At 35.9% G+C, this 23,561-nt stretch overlaps 1 protein-coding gene across 1 annotated transcript in view; it reads right to left on the reverse strand.

The window, feature by feature from the left end:
• LOC118741688 (vesicular glutamate transporter 1-like) overlaps nucleotides 1–23,561 on the reverse strand; it is a 40,341-nt gene that overhangs the window by 15,976 nt on the left and 804 nt on the right. The window contains exons 2-3 of the mRNA XM_036473661.1: nucleotides 18,241–19,033; nucleotides 1,045–1,369 (exon numbers count right to left, since the gene is read on the reverse strand). Coding sequence (XP_036329554.1) covers nucleotides 1,045–1,369; nucleotides 18,241–18,290 — 375 coding nt within the window. The 5' untranslated portion in view covers nucleotides 18,291–19,033. The remainder of the gene's footprint in view (nucleotides 1–1,044; nucleotides 1,370–18,240; nucleotides 19,034–23,561) is intronic.

Below are 23,561 nucleotides of genomic sequence, written 5' to 3' on the forward strand. Positions count from 1 at the left end.
CCTAATAAACAATCGTGGTACAAAGCTCAATAAAAATATTAAAAATATAGGGATTTTAGCCACAAAAGTTTACCAAGTTATGCATTGTGGAGTGTAGAACGAATTTGCAGCAAGCGGTCAATTTCGAAAAAAAAAACAAATTTAAATTTTCTTTTGTTATTTTTATATAAAAATATCGTCTAAACTTTTACCAAAACAGTGTAAATCACAGTTTCAAACTTTATACAAAATTTAGGAAAATTTAACAAATTTTCATCAAAATTTCGACTTTTTATTCTGAGCTGTTTTATAGCTCATACAATTTTAGTCTAATAAAGTGTAAGTTTCAAACGGCTAAAAAACCTTAAAAATTCAGAATAAAAAGTTGAAATTTTGATGAAAATTTTTTGAATTTTCTTACATTTTGTATAAAGTTCGAAACAGGTTTGGTTAAAGTTTAGACGTTATTTTTATATAAAAATAACAAAAAAAAAATTTTGCTCCAAAAGCATTACGAATATATGAAGAAAATCAACACGTGGTCATATGTTTGAGTCACTGTATATGCAAGCAGAATTTAGGGGTTTTTTCTGGCGATAGAAGGAAGTGACACTAAAAACAACTCGTGAAATTTGCTCATATAAACACGACCACATCCTAGAACTTCGTCCTTCTAACTTTATTAGCTCAAAAAAAAAAAAAAATAGTTAAAAGGTCATTTCCAATACTTATTCGTTCTTATGAAACCAGAAATTAAATTTTTTTTTATTTCTACAGAATTTTCTCCGTCATTTAATGCCCATATTGTAATTTTAAATTGCCTGAATTTGTATAAAAATTTTACTAACAAATCATCTCTTTGAAATTTCGAAGTACTTTAAAAAAAACCGTGATCTCAAGGAGAAAAGTTAAAAACGCAGGCTTCCCCAAAGCTTTGTGAAGAAATTCACTATTTCGGGTGTTTTGATTTTTTTTTTTGCTTGCATAGTGTTATGTGCACATATACATACATAAATACATACATATATTCATTTTAATAGCATTGCTTCTCATCATTTTACTTACATGATTGTGTTCGCCTTTCAGCTTCGCCGCCGACATATTACAACGCATACCAAAGGATATCATAAATCCTATGCATGCCATCACCGCAATCGTGTAACGCGCTGGCAAACAAGGGCACTCGGCTTTAAGATATTTGTCGATTTTTCGTAATGGCGGGCGTTCGATTTCCTCAAATGAGGCTGGCGAATCGGGTCTATCATCATCGTATGGTATGCCACCACCGGGTCCATCGCCAATCTTGTCGCGCTCTTCCATCTCCTCATAACCACCATAGCCGCCTTGATAGTTTTTAGAGATTTCAAATTTTTCGATGTTCGGTTTTATGCTGGGAAATATAAAGAAAAAATGGAAATGGAAAAAGGTGTTAAAAGAGGGTAAGTGCAATTTTTGATTAATACTAGTTCAATAATTGTATTTGAGCTCGAGGCAATTTGAATGACAGGCAAAGCAACAATAGTTTATAATGATAGTAGTTTACTTTTCGGAGATCACCACATCTCCTATATGTATAATCAAACGTCTTCTTCTAGCTCACGGGGATTTTAATCCGTGAATTTCGGTGCACAACCCAGTGTTCTACCCACTGAGTTAAGTTCGTCCATGTAAACTCATGTAGACTCATGTCACTGGTTTCGTGAGACCAACTAATTATTATATTTCGGTACTTTTGTGCCTACTTCGGGATTTTCGAAACTACTTCGAGATTTTCGGGATTCCCTTGACTTTCAGGCCTATTTCCGGACTATTACGAGATTCTCGAGATTATCACTTCCGAAATTTCCGAACTTAATATTTTTTGTATTCAGTTTTGAAAGTTGCAAACCTGATAAGCACCATTTTTCACTTGAAAATCGTGCTTGCGTTACATAAAAAAAAGTATTACATATTTAGTTGAAAAATCACGAATCAAATTGAATCGTTCTACAAATCAAATCACAAATACAAATATTTTTTTTCTTATTTGGTTAACGAATCAAATCACAAGTAATTTTATTCTTTATTTTCTAAAGAAACTGAGTTTACCTACAGTTCTTAAGAGTTATTAAAAACAAAATGGCGGATTTTTAAACTTTTTTATAAAAAGTATAGAGCTGGTTATTGCAAATGCAAAAGTTGTGGTTATAAAGTTTGAATTTTTTTTGTTTTAATGCAGAATAATAAACAAATATCTAAAGAAAACTAAAGAAATTTATAAGAAAGTTTCAGGCTTAAACAGCAAGGAGTTCCAAAGTTATAACAATATTATTGTGACACCCATGGTGCGGGCGCTCGCAATATTTTTGCATAGCACTTGTATAACTCATTTTGGAAGTAATATTAGGTGAAATGTTGAAATTCATAAATTTATCAGTATTATAAAACTTATTAAAACTCTTTGTTACAAACTTAATAGCTCAGCTCAAGTCAATGACAAAACTCATAATAGAATAACTTATATTCGGCGCACAGTGGTCGGAGAGGCCATATTTTATGCTAGATTCGAAAATGCCTTAAAATTTATATTTTCACAGTCGGCAGCTGTCAAATCAACTGTAAATTTATTTAAAAATAAGAAACTCTTTTTGAAAATACCGCGGATAAAGTTTTTAGACACAGTGGTCACAGTGACAGCTGTCAAATGGATTGTAAGTTTTCTAAGAATAAGAAAATCTTTTTCAAATGCCACTGATTAGGCTTTTAGAAACATTAATCACGAATGTAGGTGAATTCAAAACTTTGACAGTTGGCAGCTGTCAATTGGACCGTAAATTTCTCTAAAACTAAGAAAATCTTATTAATTATGTCAAATTGAAATTTTGACTGCTGTTAATTTCTTTAGAAATAAGGGAAATTTCCCAAAACTTAAACCTTATGCGGTTTCAAAACTCTATGATCTTATTTGATCTATATCACATTTAAGCATTTTTTCATTTTCTATAAATTGTCAAAATCTTAAAAATTGTGCTTTTTGTGACTTTCTTGCAGTTCAGTAATCCAATGGTATTGCTTGACAAAATAAAATATTTATGTATTTTAATAAAGGGAACTTCTTTCAAATAACTTTAGAATTTAATTAAGAAATGATATCAGCAATTATAAGAATACAGACGGCTTAACGCATGTAAATGTGGGATAAATGAAGGCATCTGCGATTTGTTCAGCCCAAAAAATTTTACCCAGCCCCAAAAGATAAAATTTTAATTTTTTTTATTTAATACGAAATTTGTTATTTTCAAAGTTCAAACCTCAATAACTTTATTTATATATGAAAAAGCTGAAAAAGTGACGCCATACGAGTATTAGATTTTGCATTTTGAATTTTCAAAAACTAGTTTAGAGTTTGTAATAAGCGAACTAAAGAACCTCTAAATACCAAATTTAAAAAAATTCCAATTTTTTTTTAATCTTGGACGCCATTTAGGATTCGCCATTTCCAATTTTGGAAAATTTACTTCGGATTTGTTAAACCTCCTCTTATAAATTATATGATGCTAAATACAGAATCTATTAAGTAGTTGGCCAAACTAATAAAAATGACCGCCACTCTTTTTGGCGCCAGTATGCGCGTCTTTTGTTTTTGCAGGCCAGGAAGGGGCCCTTTACCCTTCTTCATTTTGTTTCGATTGCTTTCAAAAACTAATGCATGGGCGTACAAGTCTGTGTAAGGGTAGGTTAGATGGCAGTCCCAGAAGTAAGGGATTTTCATTTGTGATACAACATTCTTAATCGATAAGATGCCTCGAGCCGGTTAGGCAATTACGAATTTGGCTAATCTCAATGCCCCAGAGCTTCTCAGGTCTATTAAGGATGTGGGAGCCACAGAATTTCAATAAAAGCCGCGCGAATGCCTGGAAATGAGCATATTACACCTCGTTATCCTCCCGACTACTGCGGCACACGTAATATGGTCATCCTTACAGGGTGTCAATACCGATTAGACAGTGGCCCGTTAAAACCCCCACCAAGAGTGATTGTTGTGGCTTTGTCAGTGTGAAGAATGTCCTCGACTGCCTCCTGTCAGCTCTCGGTGCTTGTGGAGCTGTCATGAATCATATCTATTCAAGACTGTACCACAGGCGATCAATGGCACCTCAGCCGCTCTTTATCCGGTGATAAAGTTTCAAGGGTATTTTTCCTAAACAATTCGTCAACCACAAAGCAAATTCGCTTTGTCCCGGTACTCAAATGAGCCGCCTAATACAACTGAAATAGAGAGCAGACTGTACTTAACTAAATTAGAGCGCAGCTCTAGTGCACATAAGACCCGCTTGGCTATTAGAATAAATGCTCCCCTCCCCAGCTGTCATCGCGCTTCTGAGCTTTGAATTCACTGCCATTCTAATAGCAGCCACTTCGGCCTGAAGTTCACTGCAGCAGTCCGGATGCCTGAACTTGTGTTGATGGAAAGCTCTCAACAGAAGACAATACCCCTCCACCAACCCTGTCGTCCAATTTCGATCCATTCGTAAAGGGGTTCACCGCTATCTACCGCTCCTGAAGTTCCGCCCCATCCAATCCTGCTTTGAAGGAAAGTGGGCATATAAGATGATCCTAGGAGCCATCTCCATGGCTGTGTTGCTCAAGAGAAATATTTTTATTAAGCCGAGTAGCCTATTCGTCTGATATGAATTAAATAACAAACTATGCACGAACACTTCAGGCAAGAATAACGTTTGGAACATCTTTAATCTCAATGGTCTAACTTTTGAGAGTCTAGGTACTAGATCCAATAGGCTCTAGAGATTAGATGACAGTTTACGGCTTTATATAGTATAAAGTTGACGCAAGTTAAGAATGAATGTGTGGGTACTACATATATATGTACATACATAAGTACTTATGTAAATATCTGTATTTATTCCTAATCAAAAATTCTCACACATCCTCCTTGATTATGACATTTAGTTGACAAACTGCCGATGACCACCATTCCCAAAGGTCATATAAATTACATATTAATGGCCAACTGGCCATACAATGCGCTGTGAAGCCACAAAAATACCTGTTGATTGGAAGCTTTCAACGTAATTGAGCAATAAAATCTGAGAAATGCGAAAGTGTGTAGGAAACGCCACACAAATGTTCTGCGAGCACACATGTCTACATCGATGCGTATGTACAAACATTTTCACAAGAAAGGTAGTATAGCAGACGATAAACGAGTAGTTACCGGCAAAATATGCAATACCGGTAATCAGCGGTAAATGCGAATGAATACCACCCACCACCGGCAGCAACAGCAGATATACATATATTGCGAAAGGCGATTATTGTTGTGTTTACCACAGTGGCCAGACACTCAGCCAGCCATCCAGCCAAGGCAAACCGAACTCCCAAAGGAGCTGACAGCAGCAAGTAAATAAGTGAGTGTGAATTTGCTACAGGAATAGAAGCTGTATTGCTCGATTGTTGGGGTGGACTAGGCGGAGGGGTTGGTCTACGCTCTATATTTGTATATGTGTATATATTTATTGTGAACAAGAGGTGAAGCATACGTGTCCAATTGAAATAAAATTCAATTTTATTAAGTGCGTAGATATCAATAGTTGCAGTTGTACGAGAATGTTGTTATTTTGGTTGTTCTTTTTTAAGAACAGAAAATTACATATATTCTGCCTTATTCTGAATTTCGCGTGTGAAAAAAAATTCACCCGAAAATTTGTCATCCGCCCATAGTAAAACCATGGAAACCAAAAGTGAAAACTGAACCGGTTCGGAGAAAATGAAACTCATGATAACGCTGATTATATACATATTTGTAAGAATTAAAAAATTGTCATTTAAATTTACCTCTGTTCTTAATAATATTGGACTGTCATATGAGTTCTCCTTAAAATTCTTCGGTTTTCAGTTCGCGGAATATATATCCAAAAAAATTGTAAGAAAAAGATTTCTATTTGGATTCTAGCCAAAATTATTCTTTCTCTCCTCATCATACCAATTGTTCTTTCGGGCTCGCTGAAATCCGATTACTTCTTTGGTAGCTTGGTACTTAATGAGCGGGAAATGTGGCTCCACTGCTCTCGTATCTCTTTTTGTTAAAGAGTGCTCTCAGAGAGGAGGTGTGTGAGTCGAGTGGCGAATAAATTAGTGGTCTGTTGTGATTGCAGCATTTTGACATCAAGAAAGTGGTCTGGAAGTATGCTTTCCGTCTATCAAAACATGGTCGATATGGTTTCTCGTTTTTCGATATAGAGCCAGCCATGTAGCTTGATGGATTTTTTAATTTTGGAACCTAGTACTACATAATACCATTTTTGGGGCCCTAGCGAAGTCGAAATGTCAGCAAGCGCTCAGAGAATAGATCCTTGGACGTCTCGTCTTTCTATTCCATCAGGGTATGGGCACAGATGAGCTAGTTGGTGAAGAATCTCTCTTTGATGCGAATTGTGGATAGACGTTCGTCCACCACTGAATTTGCGCTCCTTTACGTGGCAACTGTAGTAGACGTCGCAAGGATCCACGTTTCATTCCCTTGCCACGTCCATTGCATTTCTTGAATGGCGGTGATGTCAGCCTTTATCTTCCCGAGGACATTAACCAGCTGGGCAGAGGCACCTTCCCCATTAAGGGTACGGATATTCAAGGAGCATACCCTCAAATCATAGTCCTTTATACGTTTACCGTGGTCGTCATCAAGGTGAAGGAGGTCTCATTCGAGGCATGTTTTTCTTTTCCATTGGGCGGGGTTTTAACGTGACGGGACCCAAACACAGCGCATGCGAAGTTTTACGTCTTCTCACTTTAGCTTGCTCCCAAACGTGTTTGGCCACTACCCAGAGGATACGTGGATCGTGATCGGACGTTGTGAGTTGCGATTTGAGATAGGGCGTTTTTGAACCGTCGTTTGATTTTTAATATCGTTGTTGTTATTGTAAGTTTAGTACAACATAATAATTTGCACTTGAGCTAGTTGCTGGTGAGAGCACAGGGGCCCTTCTGTTGCGGACCCAGTCAGCATTGCTTCTTTTGCTGACCGTTAAGTCCGCCACTGGGAGTTTCAGTGCTGTTACCGTTTAACAGGGTCCAGTGTTAGTCTATGGCCATAATCAACGATTCACTTAAGTATTTTTGGGGCTTGTCTTTCTTAGGCTACCACCGAACTCTGGTCTTACAGAAGGACCACAACATCCTGCAGTACCCTCTACACTTAATCGGTTACAAACTGGTAGCAACTACATAGTAAGAAGCCTGCGGCAAGTCTATTTAAGATATTTGGCCGTTTCCCGTACGCCAGGACTTAGTCAGAAATAGTCTGATTTTTTTTAAAGGACTTCGTAGTTTCAAAGATATGATTCATTCCAAAAACTATTTAACAATTTCAGTGCGATTTTTTAACACTTTGACCTCAAAATCTGGAGCTGATGGAAACTTTATAGTTACTTGCATATTCGTAATCAGCACAAAAAAGTCTATCAAAAACAGGGGTTATCCATTTCAGAGTGGTAGTACGCACCTCTAACTAATCAGCCTCAGCGGCTTAAGTTTGTGAGTTATCGTCCTGAGCTCGTACGAAATCCTATAGGTAAGTTTTTAACCTTTTCATGAGGCATTTTACTCTCTGAACAAGCCATTTTTGCTTTAGAATTTTGCCTTTGAAAGTACGAAAAATAAAATTAATGCTGAATCAAGATGTAGGTATTCTTTTCTTCTCCCAACAAGCTTTAGGAGTTCATGTACGTATTTCAGTTCAGTCAAACTCTACCAAAAACTATCTGTTAAAATGCGTGCTTTTCCAACGGTTTCACTTCACATAAGCTCAAAGCTTTCACTTTGAACGCTTTTCTCATTGCAATCAATGCTTTAAAAACCTCTTCTTTTAACTTCTATTTCACTTTTTTCCTCTCCTCCTTCGAAGCCTTCGAATGCAAAATCAATTAACTACACAAAAGAGCGTTGTCATAACAGCAACACAAATAATCCTGTTTTCGCCGCCATTTGAAGTGCTTCAATTGGCTTTTGTACTACTTTTCCACCGACTTGCTGCCAATTATTTGGGTATTTACGAGTAAATGATTTGAACTTTCCGCAGAATTCATAGCCGTAGTAAGGTTGCTAGGGCAAAAAGATGCCATCGAATATATTTCTAACAAAAAAAAAATCAGATATACCTTTTCAAATACTTATTTTCAATTTGCCAAACAAACTGGCCATGAAACCTTACTAATTGCCCAGAAAAAGGAATTTCGGTAAGCGTGTTAGGCGCAGAGAAACTTTTTGCTTTCTCCACATATATTAGCGGTCTTAGCTTTGCTGATGGCTACCAAAAAGTAAATTTATTTCATTGTCAAGAACTAAACAAGTTTTCTCGCTTGTTTCGCATTCGTAACAGGGGCAGTGAAATATATTTTTTTATGAAGAATAATATTGGCATACATTTCCTTGTCAACCGCCGAAAGAGTGTACACAGTCTTAGAGCATTCGTGCTCGCCGACTACATTGGGTACTTATTCACAAATGCTCATACATATTCGTAGAAATATATAAATGACCTGTAATATCGTGCTTTAGCCACTAATCAACCCACTTACAAGCCACTGGTCGGTCGTTCGGTCGGCCAACTTTTACTGTTGAGGAGTCAGTTCATCTCCTCCTCCTCCTCCTCGAACTCAATTTTTCTTATTTCTATTTTGTTGATGCATTGTCCCCTCGCAAATATTTGTCTGTTGTCTCATAATTCAAATATCTGCCATTTTTCTATGCCATTCGCTCACCAGCTCACTACTTACATAGTACTTTGCCTGCTTGTTAATGCTTTCGTTTTCGCATTTCTAAGTAGTTCGTTTGCCATGTCCTGACAGCAAACGCATATTTCTTGTTTTCCACATTTCTCCCCACCACCAATATTCAGCAAATTTTATGGCCACTTTTTCTCAATCTCAATAAAGTTCCTCGCATGTTCGCGTGTGTGTGCGCGTTGCTAGTTGCCCTTTAATGTCAGCCAGTTAGTCTGACGCCAATTTTATTTCGTATCTCTCCACTACCATATTTATCTCTGAATGATTGTTATGTTATACTCCCAGTTTTCATTGAGTTTTCTTTTTTATTGCGCCTTTTCTTGTCGCTACAGTAAAAATTTTGCAGACTTCCAGGCGTCCAATAGATTAAAAGTAGTGGCGCCAGCGAATTGAAGACACTTTGGCATCCGGCGTATAGTTTTCTCTGTAACGACGACTCAAATGACGTGACTGGATTTGTGGCGCTGTCGCCGTTGGTGCTGAAGCTGTGGGAAGCGCAAATTTTGGGGTACGAGTGTAGATGGTAGTTTGCAGTCCAATATTTTCACATTCGCACACAAATAGAACATGCATACGCATGTATACGGATTTTAGACGATTTAACATACTTTTTTTATATCTACGAAATTTTTCAGAAGTGGAGCATGGAGCAAAAATTCCATTTACATAAATAATCATAGCTGGGATGCTGTGGGGTGTAGTGGAGCCTCTGGGTAGATATTTAATTTTATGCTTACTCTTGCGTCCCCGTTCGCACACCCTGTTTTACATATCCTACCCATGTGGGAGATGCGATAACCAACCCGCCCTGGGTCCCGTCAGAAAAAGAGTATCAACTGTAGTGGTTCCAATTCCGACGTACTCGCTTTAGGGATCCCTGTAGTCTGCTCAAAACCTGACAGATGGACGGGGCAAGCCAAGAAGCACACTGCTGCCATGTAAGGGAGTGCAAATTTGGCGTTGAGTTTATGGCGGGAAAGTGACTTCGTCACCGAGTACGGTCGTACACCTTAGTGGACGATCGTCTCGCAAGCTTTCGCAATAAAGCGAGATGCTTCAACATTTCGCTCAATTGCACCCACGCCAGGCGCCCAAAGATCTCTTCTATGAGGGCTTGGAGTGCATCCACGAGCGTTGCGCCCGTCACTATATGGTTCGGAGAGTGATTTCGATATCATCTTTGCCTTCACGAAAAAGTAACCGATAACGAACTGCTGCTGGTCGACTTCGATGGGCCTCGAAACTTGATAGCCTGCACTAAGCTGCGGCGTAAAAGAGAGAAAAGAAAAACTACTGCGGGGAAAAAGTGCCGCCTACATGGCCTCGCTGGGATATGGCATACAGCGTATTCTGCGACAGAAATGCCCACGTAAAACTTGCTTGAGGGATGGAGTTGTAAAACGTTAAAAAAATTTAACAAGTGAATAAAAGAATATATATATTTCAGGGCTGCAAACCGGTTTTGAACCGAACCGTCGTTTTTTTTCGGGTTTCGAACCGAACCATAAACCAAACCGTTTTTATTTTGAAATGCCAAAACCGAACCGAAAACCACCCAAAAAAATGGTTCGGTTCGGTTCAAAATGAAAATCCACTAAAGCATTTTCAAGTTTTGTAATACACAACTTGGTCTAAAAATGCAACCCGTATAGTAAAACTGCAAAAAATTTTTTGGTTGATGACAACTCCGTGAGTTGTAATTTCGCCCATATAAAGAATGTTTGATTTTTTTTTCATATAGAAGAAAATGCTTAACAATGCCAGTTAAATAAAAAATGTCTAAAACTCGGATTTCTTAGTTTGGATTAAAATGTTTGAATCTTTGATGGAATTTTGTTGAAATTTTTTGGATAGATTTTTTCAAATTTTCGTTGTTGTTATATAACGAGCAATACTTTAATAAAAAATCAATTACCATTAAACCAACAAAAGAAAAATAGTCAAATGCCGCACTAATATTATTTTTACCACAGGCCAAGTGCAAACTCCAGCCTACCGAAAATGAGGTTTTCAACATTAAGCCAAGATTTTGAGGGCCAATTCGAAATTCTGAGTATGCTGAACTTAAAAATTTTTCCTAGAAATTCTTATTAAAAAGTTTGCAAATTAGATGAAACTGTGAAGAGTGTTCATAATTTTTGCACAAAATTTAAAAATTGGGTTTGAAGGGTTAAAAAAATAAACATTAAATAAAGAAAAGAAAAATAGCCAATACATACTTGATAAAATGTCGCGTCCCTATTTTTTCCATCACTATACATGTGGATATTTAAATTTTATCTCAATAACAAAGCCTTTAATTTTTAACTGACTTGAGAAAAGGAGGAGGTTATCAGTTTGTCGGAATATTTTTATTTTTTATTTTTTTGTATGTATGTTACCGCATAACTTTGGACGACGTTAACCGATTTCATAAATTCTTATTTCATCGGCAAGGAAGTACCTCAAGAGTACCGACAATTGGATCGTGAAGAAATTAACGATAATCTTAAATTTTTATATGAGAATTGAAGTCAGTTTTGTTTTTTGCCTTAAAATTACTTGTTGCATAATTTTGTCATATTTTTGTAATTTTTATATACTTTAGCGTAAAGAAATTTAACCACTTATTATTAAAAAAATTGACTCCTGCGCCACCTATCAGAAAATGTTTTTTTTTAGTTATTCATTTTCATAATAATATACATTTTAAATATGAACCATATTTAATCCTTAATAACGGTTTTTCAGATATTTCGAATTTGGCTGAAGTGAACTGAAATTCGTTTGAAATTTGGTGGTGAGCTTCAAGAAGTGAGCTAACGAAAGTTAAAAACAAATCAAACCCTACGGCATGTAATAACTACGATTTCATAACCTCTCTTTTTGTGTTTTTGTTGTAACACTGAAACTATGTAGTGGAGAATATTAACCCATTCCACGGCTCGACTATTACGGGGTACGAAGAGCAAAGCTACATAGTAAACACGAAGACACATTTTCTTTTAAGGAGCTACTGTTGATAGATAAAAACATAGTCGAATAGCTGGTGGTCATTTCAGCATACCTAACTCGAAACATTTCCAGAGATATGCAGTATGAAAAATTCGGTTTGTATGGGACGTGCCACGCCCCTCTATATATCGAAATTTGTTTAGCCTATAACCATTATTGGGACGTGTGCGGCAGCTGTCCGAAATTTCAAAAAAATCGGTTCAGCCGTTCTCAAGCTTTGCGAACACAAAAAAATGGCTTTCAAAATATATATTAGTAGAGATTTCGTTACTAGCGGCCTCTAAAATATGTATGTATATGCGTGCTTAAAAATGTCGAGCTCAACCAACACCTTCATATTTTAGCCAGTGTTTTTCGATTTTCGACCAATTTGCGGCGGGGAGGATTTGACTAAATATGTGTATGCATCAACTATTGTGTAGAATAGGGTTTGCTTTATCAAGCGAATTAACGAACTAATTGGGCTCATCAGTGTGACTTAAACCTATCATAGCGCAGGTATTCACTAAATGTAAACAAATCTTAGTAGAATATACCCTATCTTGCGACATCTTTAATCTGATTGTGGAGAAAATAAAAAGACTTGCAGAACTAGATAAATGCAACCAGAGTACATTTTTTAGAAGAGCTTAGAACTATTTACGCATGTCGGTGGCAACGATATCATTGGCTTTACAACTGCAAGGTCCTTTCCGATTTGGACTTTAAGAGTTCAAAACACCACTTAACGATCAAAAGTCAGCACATTTTAGCCTCGGCATTCACTTCACTGTTGAAAGTTACAATTTCGATAGGTATACGACTTCGTTTATTTAGGAGCCAGGAATAATGTCGGTCTAGAAATCCAATGGAGAATCAGTGCAGCCAACAAGTATTTCTTTGGTTTGATTATGCAATCAAGGAATAAATTCCTCCTAGCCTATGCCACGAAACGTGAAAAATTATTTACGGTCTTTGCGCGTTGGCGACGGCGAATAATGCAAACTGTATACCGATAAATTAAAGTAAAGTACTGTTGAACCGTTACTTTGGCAAGTCGTACGAATGGATGGAAATGCTCCATCCCTGAAAATATTCAACATGGTATCCGTTGTTGGTAGCAGAAAGTTAAACTTGGACAAAATCGCTTAGGCGGCTACGGCGCCAATCAACAAGAAAGAAGAGGATTGGCGTTTTATAACCAAATCTCTGAGTGAACGGGCAACAACAAATGTGAAAGTGCCAATAAGGTCATGGTGACAGCTTTTTTGGGATCTAAATATATCAATTGGTTTGAGCTTTTCAACTGTTGGATATATTCTATACTGATTTAAAACAAAAACAACTGAATTTGAGGAAGCAAAAAGGCTAACTGAAAATCTGAAGAAACAATCCTCTTTGAATAAACGCTCGAATAAATATATGGAGCTGAAAAGGGACTTCTTTGGCAACACAGCGCAATAGACATCGCGTAGGGATTAAGATCGTTAAGACACGAGCAATGATCGGGTAATAATAAGCTGGTGTAGAGACACGAGTTGGTCCGCTACCGCATTACTGAAGAGCACTTTTTAAGCACTCCAATATGGCACAAATGAATCACATGGTTCAACGTTTTTTGCGGGGTTCCAGCCCACTTTCAAATTAATATAAAGACGCACATTAAGAAACCATTAAGATGAAAGCGTTGTGTTATTGAGAATCAGTAAAGCAATTTCAATTACAATACCAGCACATAAAGTGGAGCGCAGGAGGCAGAGCTGCATAAAATTTCCGCAGCTATCAATTGCCGTCGTCGTGTTGCCAAGGACGCACTTGAAGGAAGCAGCCTGAAGCAAACACTTGTCCCGGTGGCGTAACCGATATGTGCGATTGGGAGAGTGTGAAAAGTGACTTAGGCGGCGAGTGAGAGTGTACAAGTGAAAGCAAGTGCCAACCACAGCTACAACAAAAGTTAGTTCTTGAGCATTTGAATTGAATCGCTTGTATATTTGTATTCTAATTTTTAATTTCGCATTCAATGCAGGTCGATTTGTTGTACAGGCTTTTAGGTGAGGGAGCCTGCCGCAAATAAAACTTGCGCACACGTCTGCATATTTCATACATATTTAGATACGAGTACATGTAGATTCAATAAGCAGTTTGTGGCATTGACAGCAGTGCGTGAAAGCGCGGAAAAGTCTTCACGCGTCTTACTGGAACAATGGCACTCTTTGACAGACACTTGTGCGCGTCTTCTTGAAGAAAAACGGCCGCTTTGTTGTTGAGTGGCTCCTGCCAGGATGCCAATGTAAGCGAGGCTGTACTCTCAGCTCCTTCAGCTTACTTTCGCCTTTTCTGCTTTTGATATGAATAACATTTTCACGCTTTGCACGCATTTCAATTTCATTTTCTTTTGTTTGCAGCCAAGTGTGGTTGGTGGGGTACTCAATGTCTTCGCTGTGCTTTGTTCACTAAAAGCGGCATTTTTCTACACTCTCAAACCCTCAATTACGCCACTTAATATCACTAACAGTTCGCAATTAAATATGTATATCAAGTAAGAAATTAAGGAAATAGTGAAAGCAAGCTCTGCTTTAGGTAATTTCAAATTTTGCTTCATAATGCCGTCAATGCATTTGCGCACTTTCCAAGACAATAGATTGTACTCGCTGCTGCGAATTCTTCAAAATCAGTCAATGCCATGATGCCACCAGATCACCTGTCCTTCTTGGAAAATCATAAAAATTGCATCCTTCACTCCACTCCAGCTTAGGTACATACTCCGGAATAGATCTTAGTGCACTCAATTAAGAGCATTTTTTTCTTGTGCTTACTCATCTCATGCTCTCAAATAGCTACTCTCCACTTCATCCGTTACAGCTTCGGTTACCTAGCAAATGTACTTATGCTCACATAAAGCTCGCACTTCATAACCATTTCCGCTTTTCTCTGCGGTGCACGTGCCTGGAACGTGTCCGGAATTCCGGCTCCACAAGTGCGAGACATCAACGCCTCGTGGCGACGTGTATCGCGTGGCATAGTCCGCATGCCAGTGTGTTCAATGTCATACGTTTGGAATTTTTACTTTCACAACTCGATTCTATTCTATTTTTTTTGTTTGTTGTGCCTGCGTCATCGATATTCATCCGTCGCTTTTGATGAGTAAGTAAGTCATCATGCTCTATAAGTGAATTCCTATTGGTATGCCAATAATTTTACAACTTTCCGGTTGCATGCAAGCTGCCGTACGCTGTCTTAATTCCATTTCTATTCACTTTTTAGCCAGTAGTTCGATTTGTTTGAGCCTTTCGTTGAGCGCCGGAGGCCACAACTTCGGTACAAAATATTAATGTATACAGGGTGTCCTCCCTCGACCACCTCTAAAATGGGGGGAAATGTTTTTTTTATTGAAAAACGCAAAAATTTTACCGACCAAATCAGGGATGCTCTATCTTTTGGTGGTACTACCGACTTCCGGTTTCGCCCGGATGTGGATTGAACTGTCCGGAAGTCCATTTTTTAATAGAACCTGCATGTTTTTACCATTTACATTCGGATTCTGCCGATAAAATTACATAACTTTTGTCGGAAACTTTTCTCTGGAATGGAATTTTTATATTTTGAGCACATGGAACTTTGATGGACTTGAGCGAGCCTAAGATATTGATCAAAAATCGTCATCTTTCACACAGATTATTTTAGAGCATAATAAACTATATACTTTGCTATTACCAATCAAAATTTAAAAAAAAAAAAACGGATTTTCGGCCCACGCTAATAAGCACTTTATGGCTAAGGCTTATTTAGGGGCTCTTTCAAACGCGCATACACACACTTGGGCAGAGACAAGCCAAATATGTACTTTGTCCTTCCATCTAAGAAGACAGTAAAACACAACTAAGCAGAGAGGATTTTTGATTTAAAGGGCCTTCGAACGATCATTTCATAGCTTACTGTTATGTCCGCTAATCCGGCTAATATTAAAAAAATTAAAGTTCGTGAATGAGTGAGTGTGTGTGTGTTTGTTGCTCTAGAGTTGCCACCTCTTTCAAAAGTTGAATACAATTAACCACTAAGTTAAATAAAATATGAAAACAATGTGAGTGTCGAACTACAGAGTTTCAAAACGATTTATTTCGGAAATAATTTTTAAGGTAGTTGCCACCTGATAAAAGGTTAAAGTCGGTTAATTATTATTAATCAACAAGTTAAACTAAACGCTATAATATGGATTTTAAACGGGAGAGGTTGGAGAAAGTAGTATTTCAAAATTATTTTTAAAGGGGCCGCCACCTATTTAGAAATTCAAAATCAATATAAATTAATAAAATTAAATGAAATTTTCTAAAATAGGTTTTAAAACGGGATAGAAAAAATATTTTAAACCAGGGTTGCCATCAGCTTAGGAATTTAAATCAATATAATTGACGGGTATGTGAGTGAGTGTGTAAGTATGTTTGTTTCTCTTTTTTAAGGAAACATTCTTTAGAAAGGTTGAAAGCTGTTCAGTTTAATTAAGAAGTCTGGCTAACTTTTAAAAAAGTTAAAGTCAATTTATTAGTAGCTAAATAAAATTTTACAACAATGTGGTTGTCAAAGGGATGGAATTAAAAAACGATTTATTGCAAACATAATCTTCTAGAGAACTACCACCTTTTCAAGAAGCTAAAATAACCCCTTTTCAAGAAGCTAGATAACAAGTTAAACAAAATCTTGGGTATACATCTAGAGATTTTTCAGGAAGCTTTGTTTAGAAAGTCAAAATAAATTTAATTATAAAGTTCAATGAAATCCAACGAAATTCCACAATACGGATGCCAAACGAACGAGATTTAAAATATCTTTATTATGAAAACAAAACATTTTAAGGAAAATTGCCACCACATTTAAAATTGTTAATTAAATTTTATTAATAAATTAAATATTACAATATGGCCAGCCAGCTAAAAAAAACTTTATTTTGAAAATGGTTGCTACCTGTTTTAAGTCGAACCCCATTTTTCAAAAGTTTTTATAAAATCATGTCAGAAGATGATTAAGAATTGTTTATTTCGCAAATGTTTTTAGAAGTCTTATTAAGCTTAATCAATAAGAATGTCAAACGATAGAAAGATTTGTTTCGAAAATATTTTAAAAAAGGGCTGCAACCTGTTTAAACTTTAAATGCAATTTAACCCTTCCATGGCCAAGATAAACATATTTTCCAAAAAAAGCACACATAATAAATTTGTGTGTTTTGGTATATAGTATTATTTTCTCTGTTTTCAGAATGTGCCTCATATTCATTTACCTATTTTTATTACGAAATTTTAGAAACAAAAAATTGTTTAAGAATTTTTTTTTTAGCCAAAAAATTGTTTTTTACGAAAACCCCAGAATTTAGAAAAAATATATTAACCTGAATTAGAAAAGTAATTACCATCAGAAACAAAGATTTTTTTGGGTAGAAATAATGCTGTATAATTATCTATTTCGAGAAAAATTATTTTCTTTTAGGAATAAGAATAAAAAAAAACAATTTAAAATATTTAAAGAGAAATAGTGGTTTTTCATGAAAAACTTTTTTAAATTTTTTAGAAAAAAATATGTAGGAAAATTAGTTTTTTATAAATAAAGATATAAATTATGAAAAATTTACCATACATAAAAAAGAATATTTTTATTTTAGAATAAATAATTTTTGGAAAAAAAATATTTGGGAAAGAATTCAAACAAAAATTATTTTGGAAAAAATAATAAAAAAAAATTGTTTTGGAAAAAAATAATTTTTGTAGGAGTAAATTATGAGTTTGATTCAAAATCTCTTAGAAGAAAAAATTTGGGAAGAAATTTGTTCTTAGTAGAAATCAATGCATATTTTTAGAAAGTTATTTTTTTTATCATATTTGGTTTACTTAGCCCTTGATTAATCAAAATTTACAATTCAGATCATGATTTTTTTATGAATTTATTGTCCTGAGAGGATTAATGAAATATTATAGCATGGATGACAAACGAAACATGATTTGAAAAGTTTTCGGTTTTTTATAAAACAGGACATATTGAAAGCTTTTCGATGCGAGACCTTTGAGAACTTAGCTTATCTCCAGTTCGAAGAAAGTCTTCTATACCCACCAGCGTCTATAGCCGAAATTCTAGAATTTCAGTTTAAACAATGTAGCGCAGTACTTATAAAATATGCAATTTTTTAATGCCCAAAAATACAGTCGACGAGCAATTTCTAAAATTTATTGCCTTTGATTATAAACTTCAATCCCCCTAACCGCGCAATTGTAAAAGTGATATATGGCAGAAATTTGATGCAATAATAAACCGTAACAAATGAATTCATTTTCCGCCAGCTCAAATACTTAGCTATGTACATCGAATTGACTTCACAAAACAAAAACAAAAACAAAATGCAATTTGCTTGCCCCTCTACTGGCTCGACTATGTCCAGTCAGTGGTCCGTTAAATTAAATTTCGAACTTTGTATGAGCGCTAGCCTTTTTTTACCAATTTGATTGCAAATGCACACACTCACCCACTAAAGGCGGACGTGGCTTTCTCCTTAAACGCTGTTAAGCCCTTCATGGTGATGAGGATGCTACCCTGCTGCTTGCTGCGCTGATTGTTGCTGATATTGTTGTTGTTGTAGTTGTTGTGATTGCGCTTCTTGCTGGTAAGCAGTTAAAATTTTCTTGTTGTTGTTGTTGTTGTATAGCTATATATATATATAATTTTTAAACACTCGCGGTTGGTCCGCTTTATGTTGCACGGAAAGTTGATTACCGCCTTGTGGGTGTTCCGACCGCCCAACGCACTCAAGCACTGCACGAGTCTCCAAATTCTAACTTCACTACCGCGACCACTTTCCACTTATTTTTATCACACCTTTTCACACTAATTCGCTTATTTGTGTGTGTGTGTGTGCGCGCGCGTTAATTTCACAGCAGCATGCTTGTGCGCCCAAAGTTATGCTACAATTTTCGATTTCAAAGCTGCAGACGCACAACAGCGCGCATTTATGCCCAGTTTTCACTCTAATTCGCCTTTTACGACTTCAGTGCAAACGCCACACATACATATGTACATTGGTATGCGCACATGTACACATACAGACATACATACATACATTCATATGAGCAGATATTTTATTTCATTTTATTTGTAGGAATTCATAATTCCGTTTGTTGTGTAGTAGGATTATTGTTGCTGTAATTTGTTGTAGTTGTTGTTGCTCAGCTTGTGTGTTATTCTTCTGTTTGTTTCTGGTCTACCAGCAAAGACAGCAGCAGTAGCAGTCGTGGGCGTCGTTTTGGGGTCATTCTCCATTTCTGCAAGTAAATAGAGACAAAAAAAAATGAAAACGATAAATCGGCATGAATTTGGTATTTCACTGAAGCGTGTTCATTTGCTGATAAGCAAATGGCAAAGTTTTCTGAGTGTAATTTGTTTGTTGCAATTGCTTTTCCCTCGTGCGCCCCTTCTCACACAACGCTTTGCACAACATAAGCGGATTATTTTAATAAATTTTTCTTTTCGCTCTACAAAAATGATGACTTTTGCGAGAAATTTCGCTGAGTTGCATAATTTTGTGTGCAAAATGATATATACATTTAGTAGTTTTTCATGAAGTATAATTCAAAACCGATTTTTTAAATATGTATAAAATACATTTTTATTTCCTAGTACTATTTTTAAGATTGCTACAATAGTGACGAATCAACTTATATTCGGCAGTCAGTTCGTAATGTGGCAGTTACAGAAACCTCATTGACTATATTTCATGGAATCGTTTGGAATAAGAATTGCTTTTATTCCTACATCGCCTAGTTTTGTGAGAGATCTAAGGAATTCCTTCCCTTGAAAGCTTAGCTAAATCTGGGAGGCTCTAGAAGAAGTGCTCAACTCTTTCTTCCTCTTCCCCATCTCTGTAACTTCTACAAAATTTATGGGTGAATACTCCTAATCTCGAAGCGTGCCTACCAAATAACCAATGACCGGTTACACCGGTCATGGCCTTCGAAGTAACCTTTCTTGGAATGCTGAGCAGTTCTTTTATTTTTTCATTTCATCTTGATTTCATTTATTTATATGTTTATTTTATGCAAGCGCCACATCGACTTATGGTAAGAGAAGCAAGTTTGTATTGTATTCTTTAAGCATCTAGCATCCTTAATAATTTTTTAGTGGGTCGAAGAGAGTTCCATAATTGTGCAGCATGAACAAAGAATGTGCGAGAAGTAACAATGTACATACATATGTAGTCTTAGGTATTATAATATTTAGCAGATTTTCGCTTTGCCCAAATTTTAGGATTTTAAATATGTATTCTGGTTTTGCAATATAAACCAACTTATGTAAAAAAAACAAGGTTTCTTATCTAAAGAAAGTTATCCTGGGAGTTGTCAAGTATTTGTTTGGAACAGTGGTGAGCAATTTGAGCTACAGTGGTGTGAAAGCCAATCGTATGGGGTAAAGGTAACGAATGTAGGAACGCTTGTGAGAATATCAAATTTTCCTTGAAAAAAAGTAATGATTTTGTTTTTTTTTGTTACAAAATAATTATTGTATGTATGTGCAATAGAGCGGTCGAAAAAGGATTTTTCTGAGTTTGGGTTGGGGGCACCTTCTAAAATGTTTCTTCTTTTTCCATAAAGTATTTTTTGAAGGTAGTTTTTAATCGTACACATGTACATGTATAAGCAAAATAACAAACGCAGCTTCGCCTATATTGCTTTGTTGCTGTCTCACCAACGACTGTAAGCCTGATTATGGCAACTTAACTTAACTTAACTGAAACAGATTCGACGCGGCATTAAGTTACGTTAAGTTTCGGTTGTTCAATTATAAGCCACATCCATTTAAGATAATATTTAAGTGAGAGCCTGCAAGTTACGTTAGACTATATTCAAACAGGCCAATTAGCTCAGGCAATTAAGCTTTACATAAATTGCGGCATTGACTTTAGTGTTCACACACACACGTCAGCTGCGCAATTAGCGATACGAAATCAGCTGCTGGATTATCTACAGTGATGGAAAAGTTGGTACAATCGTACTCTTATTTAGTTTGAAAGTCCGTTCGGTACAAACACAAAATTTTTGGTACATTTGGAACGTAGCCAAATAACTTCTCAGGAAATCAGTTCTTATTTTTATGGACATTTCAATGCATTTTCTGGTGCGGGCAACTGGTCTTATAGCTTCCCTTCTTTGTGAAGGGGCATACAAATGATACATAAGGGCGGTCAAAGTAAAGCAAATGTAGTTGATTTCGTTAGATAGACGGAAAATATTTCTTTTTAAACGTCAGATCGAAGAACTGGGAGGAAAGTGATTCACCTTTTCTACAACATAGTTTTGTCTCGCGCTACTCGAAAAGATTCTTTTCATAGCCAACATTTGTTGCATGTGAGTAACTAAGTTGATATGTGATCGATAATTTGAATTTTGTATGATAAATTGGGTAACAATTAAGGCTTAAATTGGTGAAAAGTGTGTTAATTGGCAATTAGGTGCCTGTTTGAACATAGTCTTAAGTTGCCATAATCAGACCATGATTTGAAGAGCGTAAGAATGCATGTGATTAGCGTACTGCTCACGTAAGTCAGCTTTGCCGACCATTGGTTTAAACCATGTTTCTATTATACAAACTATATCAAGTTCTATATCTGAAAAAAGATAATTAAAGTAGTCGAGTTTGCCGAAGGTCAAACTACGAGCGTTTACATGGCAAATAATAAAACTCTATGATGGCTACATACAATGCTTCAATATTATTCTGAGGTGTTCATTGCTAGCTTTATATTGCACTTTATTATACTAAAATTGCACTTTATTATACTAAAATTTAACAATTTCTTTAAGCAAATTTTAAGGGGTAAAAATCTCGAGAAAATTATCCTACAAATTTGTGGTGTTACTATAAGGATACTGTTTCAGGGAAAACAGTGTGGAAAAAATTTCCAAAACTATTTTTTGTCCCGTATTCGCCTCTCATAAATATGGTCACCGTAGGTACAACGCAAAAGTAAACTTATTACGACGTAAAATTGTAAAAATAGTTAACTTTACGTACATATATAGTGAATGTGACAGTTCGTCAATCTCGTTTTTCGAGAAAAATGCACAAACTCTCGGAGAAGCTTAGCTCACACCTTATGCGGAATAAAAAAGTATTTAAAAGTTTATTTTCAAAATGCGTCGGGGCTCAGAACGAAGTCGATGGACGTGCGTTTGCTAATTTCCCAGTCGGAATTCGATGTATTTGTAATTATTGAGACTTTGCTTAATGCTACGCTTTTTGACTTTGGGTTCTTGAGCTCGCTGATTGCGAATCTGAAGTCAGATTTAGAATATTTGAAATGGCGGGTGCAATATACCGGATGACTTGTAAAAAAAAATATTAAATTTTTATGACACTGTCTATGGGGTAGCTGATTGCGAATCTGAAGTCTGAAGTGTTTTGAAAATTGCAAATGACGGATCCTATATCGCGGATGACTTTAAAAAAAAAAGATTAAATTTGCTGTTTACAAACAAAAAGTTAGGTTTGGAAAATCTAAAATGATGGATCCTATATGGCAAACGAATATAAAGAAGTTATGGGAGCACGATCAAATTCAATCGCACGTTGTTAAATACATTTTGATCACGAATCTACCATTGCAATTTCTCACATCACAGTAACAAAATGATATAATTTATTGGCACGTGCACAAAAAAATTTAAAAAAAAATTATAAAAAATTTAAGAAGAGCGTAGGAGTCAGTTTGAGGTTAATATGAACTGAAAACGATTATAGTAGATCATTTCCACCAAGCCTTAACTCCAGTTTATGCCTATTAGAAAAAGGATATTACAGCTCCAACGAGGAAACTTCTCATTTTAACTACAAGCAATCAAACCAAAAAGGCAAACAGTAAGAAATAAACATTACTGATCACCCTTTGTTTACGTTATTTGCACTTACCTGGGCACTTAACTGTAGTTAAGCTCTTGGCGGAAATGGGCTATAAATACGGTGACCAGATTTCCCCCGGAATGTAAGAAATCTAATTAAAAAGCTCAAAATTTTGATGAAACTTTGTCGAGCTTAGCTAATTTTTGTACAACGTTTAAAATTTTGACTCGCATTGTCTTTATTAAATAACGAGCTACACTTACATAAAAAGTAATAAAAATTAATTAATCGAAAGGGTAATTAGGCAAAGAATGTTAAAATGCCTCTTCCCTATTTATATCTTTGCCACTGTATCTACAGCTTATATTTTTCATATCCATGAAGTTTTTGAGGGAATTTGTAGTTCACTACTAAACTCAAGTTAGAATCGTTTTATGGAAAAAAAACCAAACTTAAAATAAAAAAACAGAATAAAACATAACCAAAAATCATAGAAAGTAAGGATGCTGGCTATGTTTATGGCTTCCTTATATTCTATGTTCTTTGTGATAACGAATATGCTGCCACGTTTGTAAGAAAAATTATTTTTGGGACAGAGTACAGGGAGACTCTTTTCAAATTAATAAATAAAACACTGAAAATCGGGAAGTAATCGGTACAAATATGAAAAATCGTGTACTGTCCCGCAAAAATCGGTACGAATGGTCACCGTAGCTATAACTCCCCTGGAGGAAATTGAATTGGTTTGAAGGTAATTTATAAACTACTTTATTTTAAATGATAACTAATTGAAATTCTCACTGCAACGAACTCATTTATTTAACATGGGGATGTCCTAGGAAGCAGTCAATTGCCTTTTCCTGCATGTATTTTCAACTACTTTAAAATGAATTTGGCTTAAACAACTTCAAAGTCAGTATGTTTTATTTGAATACGCTTTCGTTCTGCACTTCACAG

Source organism: Rhagoletis pomonella, unplaced genomic scaffold (genome assembly GCF_013731165.1).
Source record: "Rhagoletis pomonella isolate Grant_MI unplaced genomic scaffold, Rhpom_1.0 Rhpom_scaffold_00006, whole genome shotgun sequence".
In the NCBI taxonomy this organism is placed as follows: Eukaryota; Metazoa; Arthropoda; class Insecta; order Diptera; family Tephritidae; genus Rhagoletis; species Rhagoletis pomonella.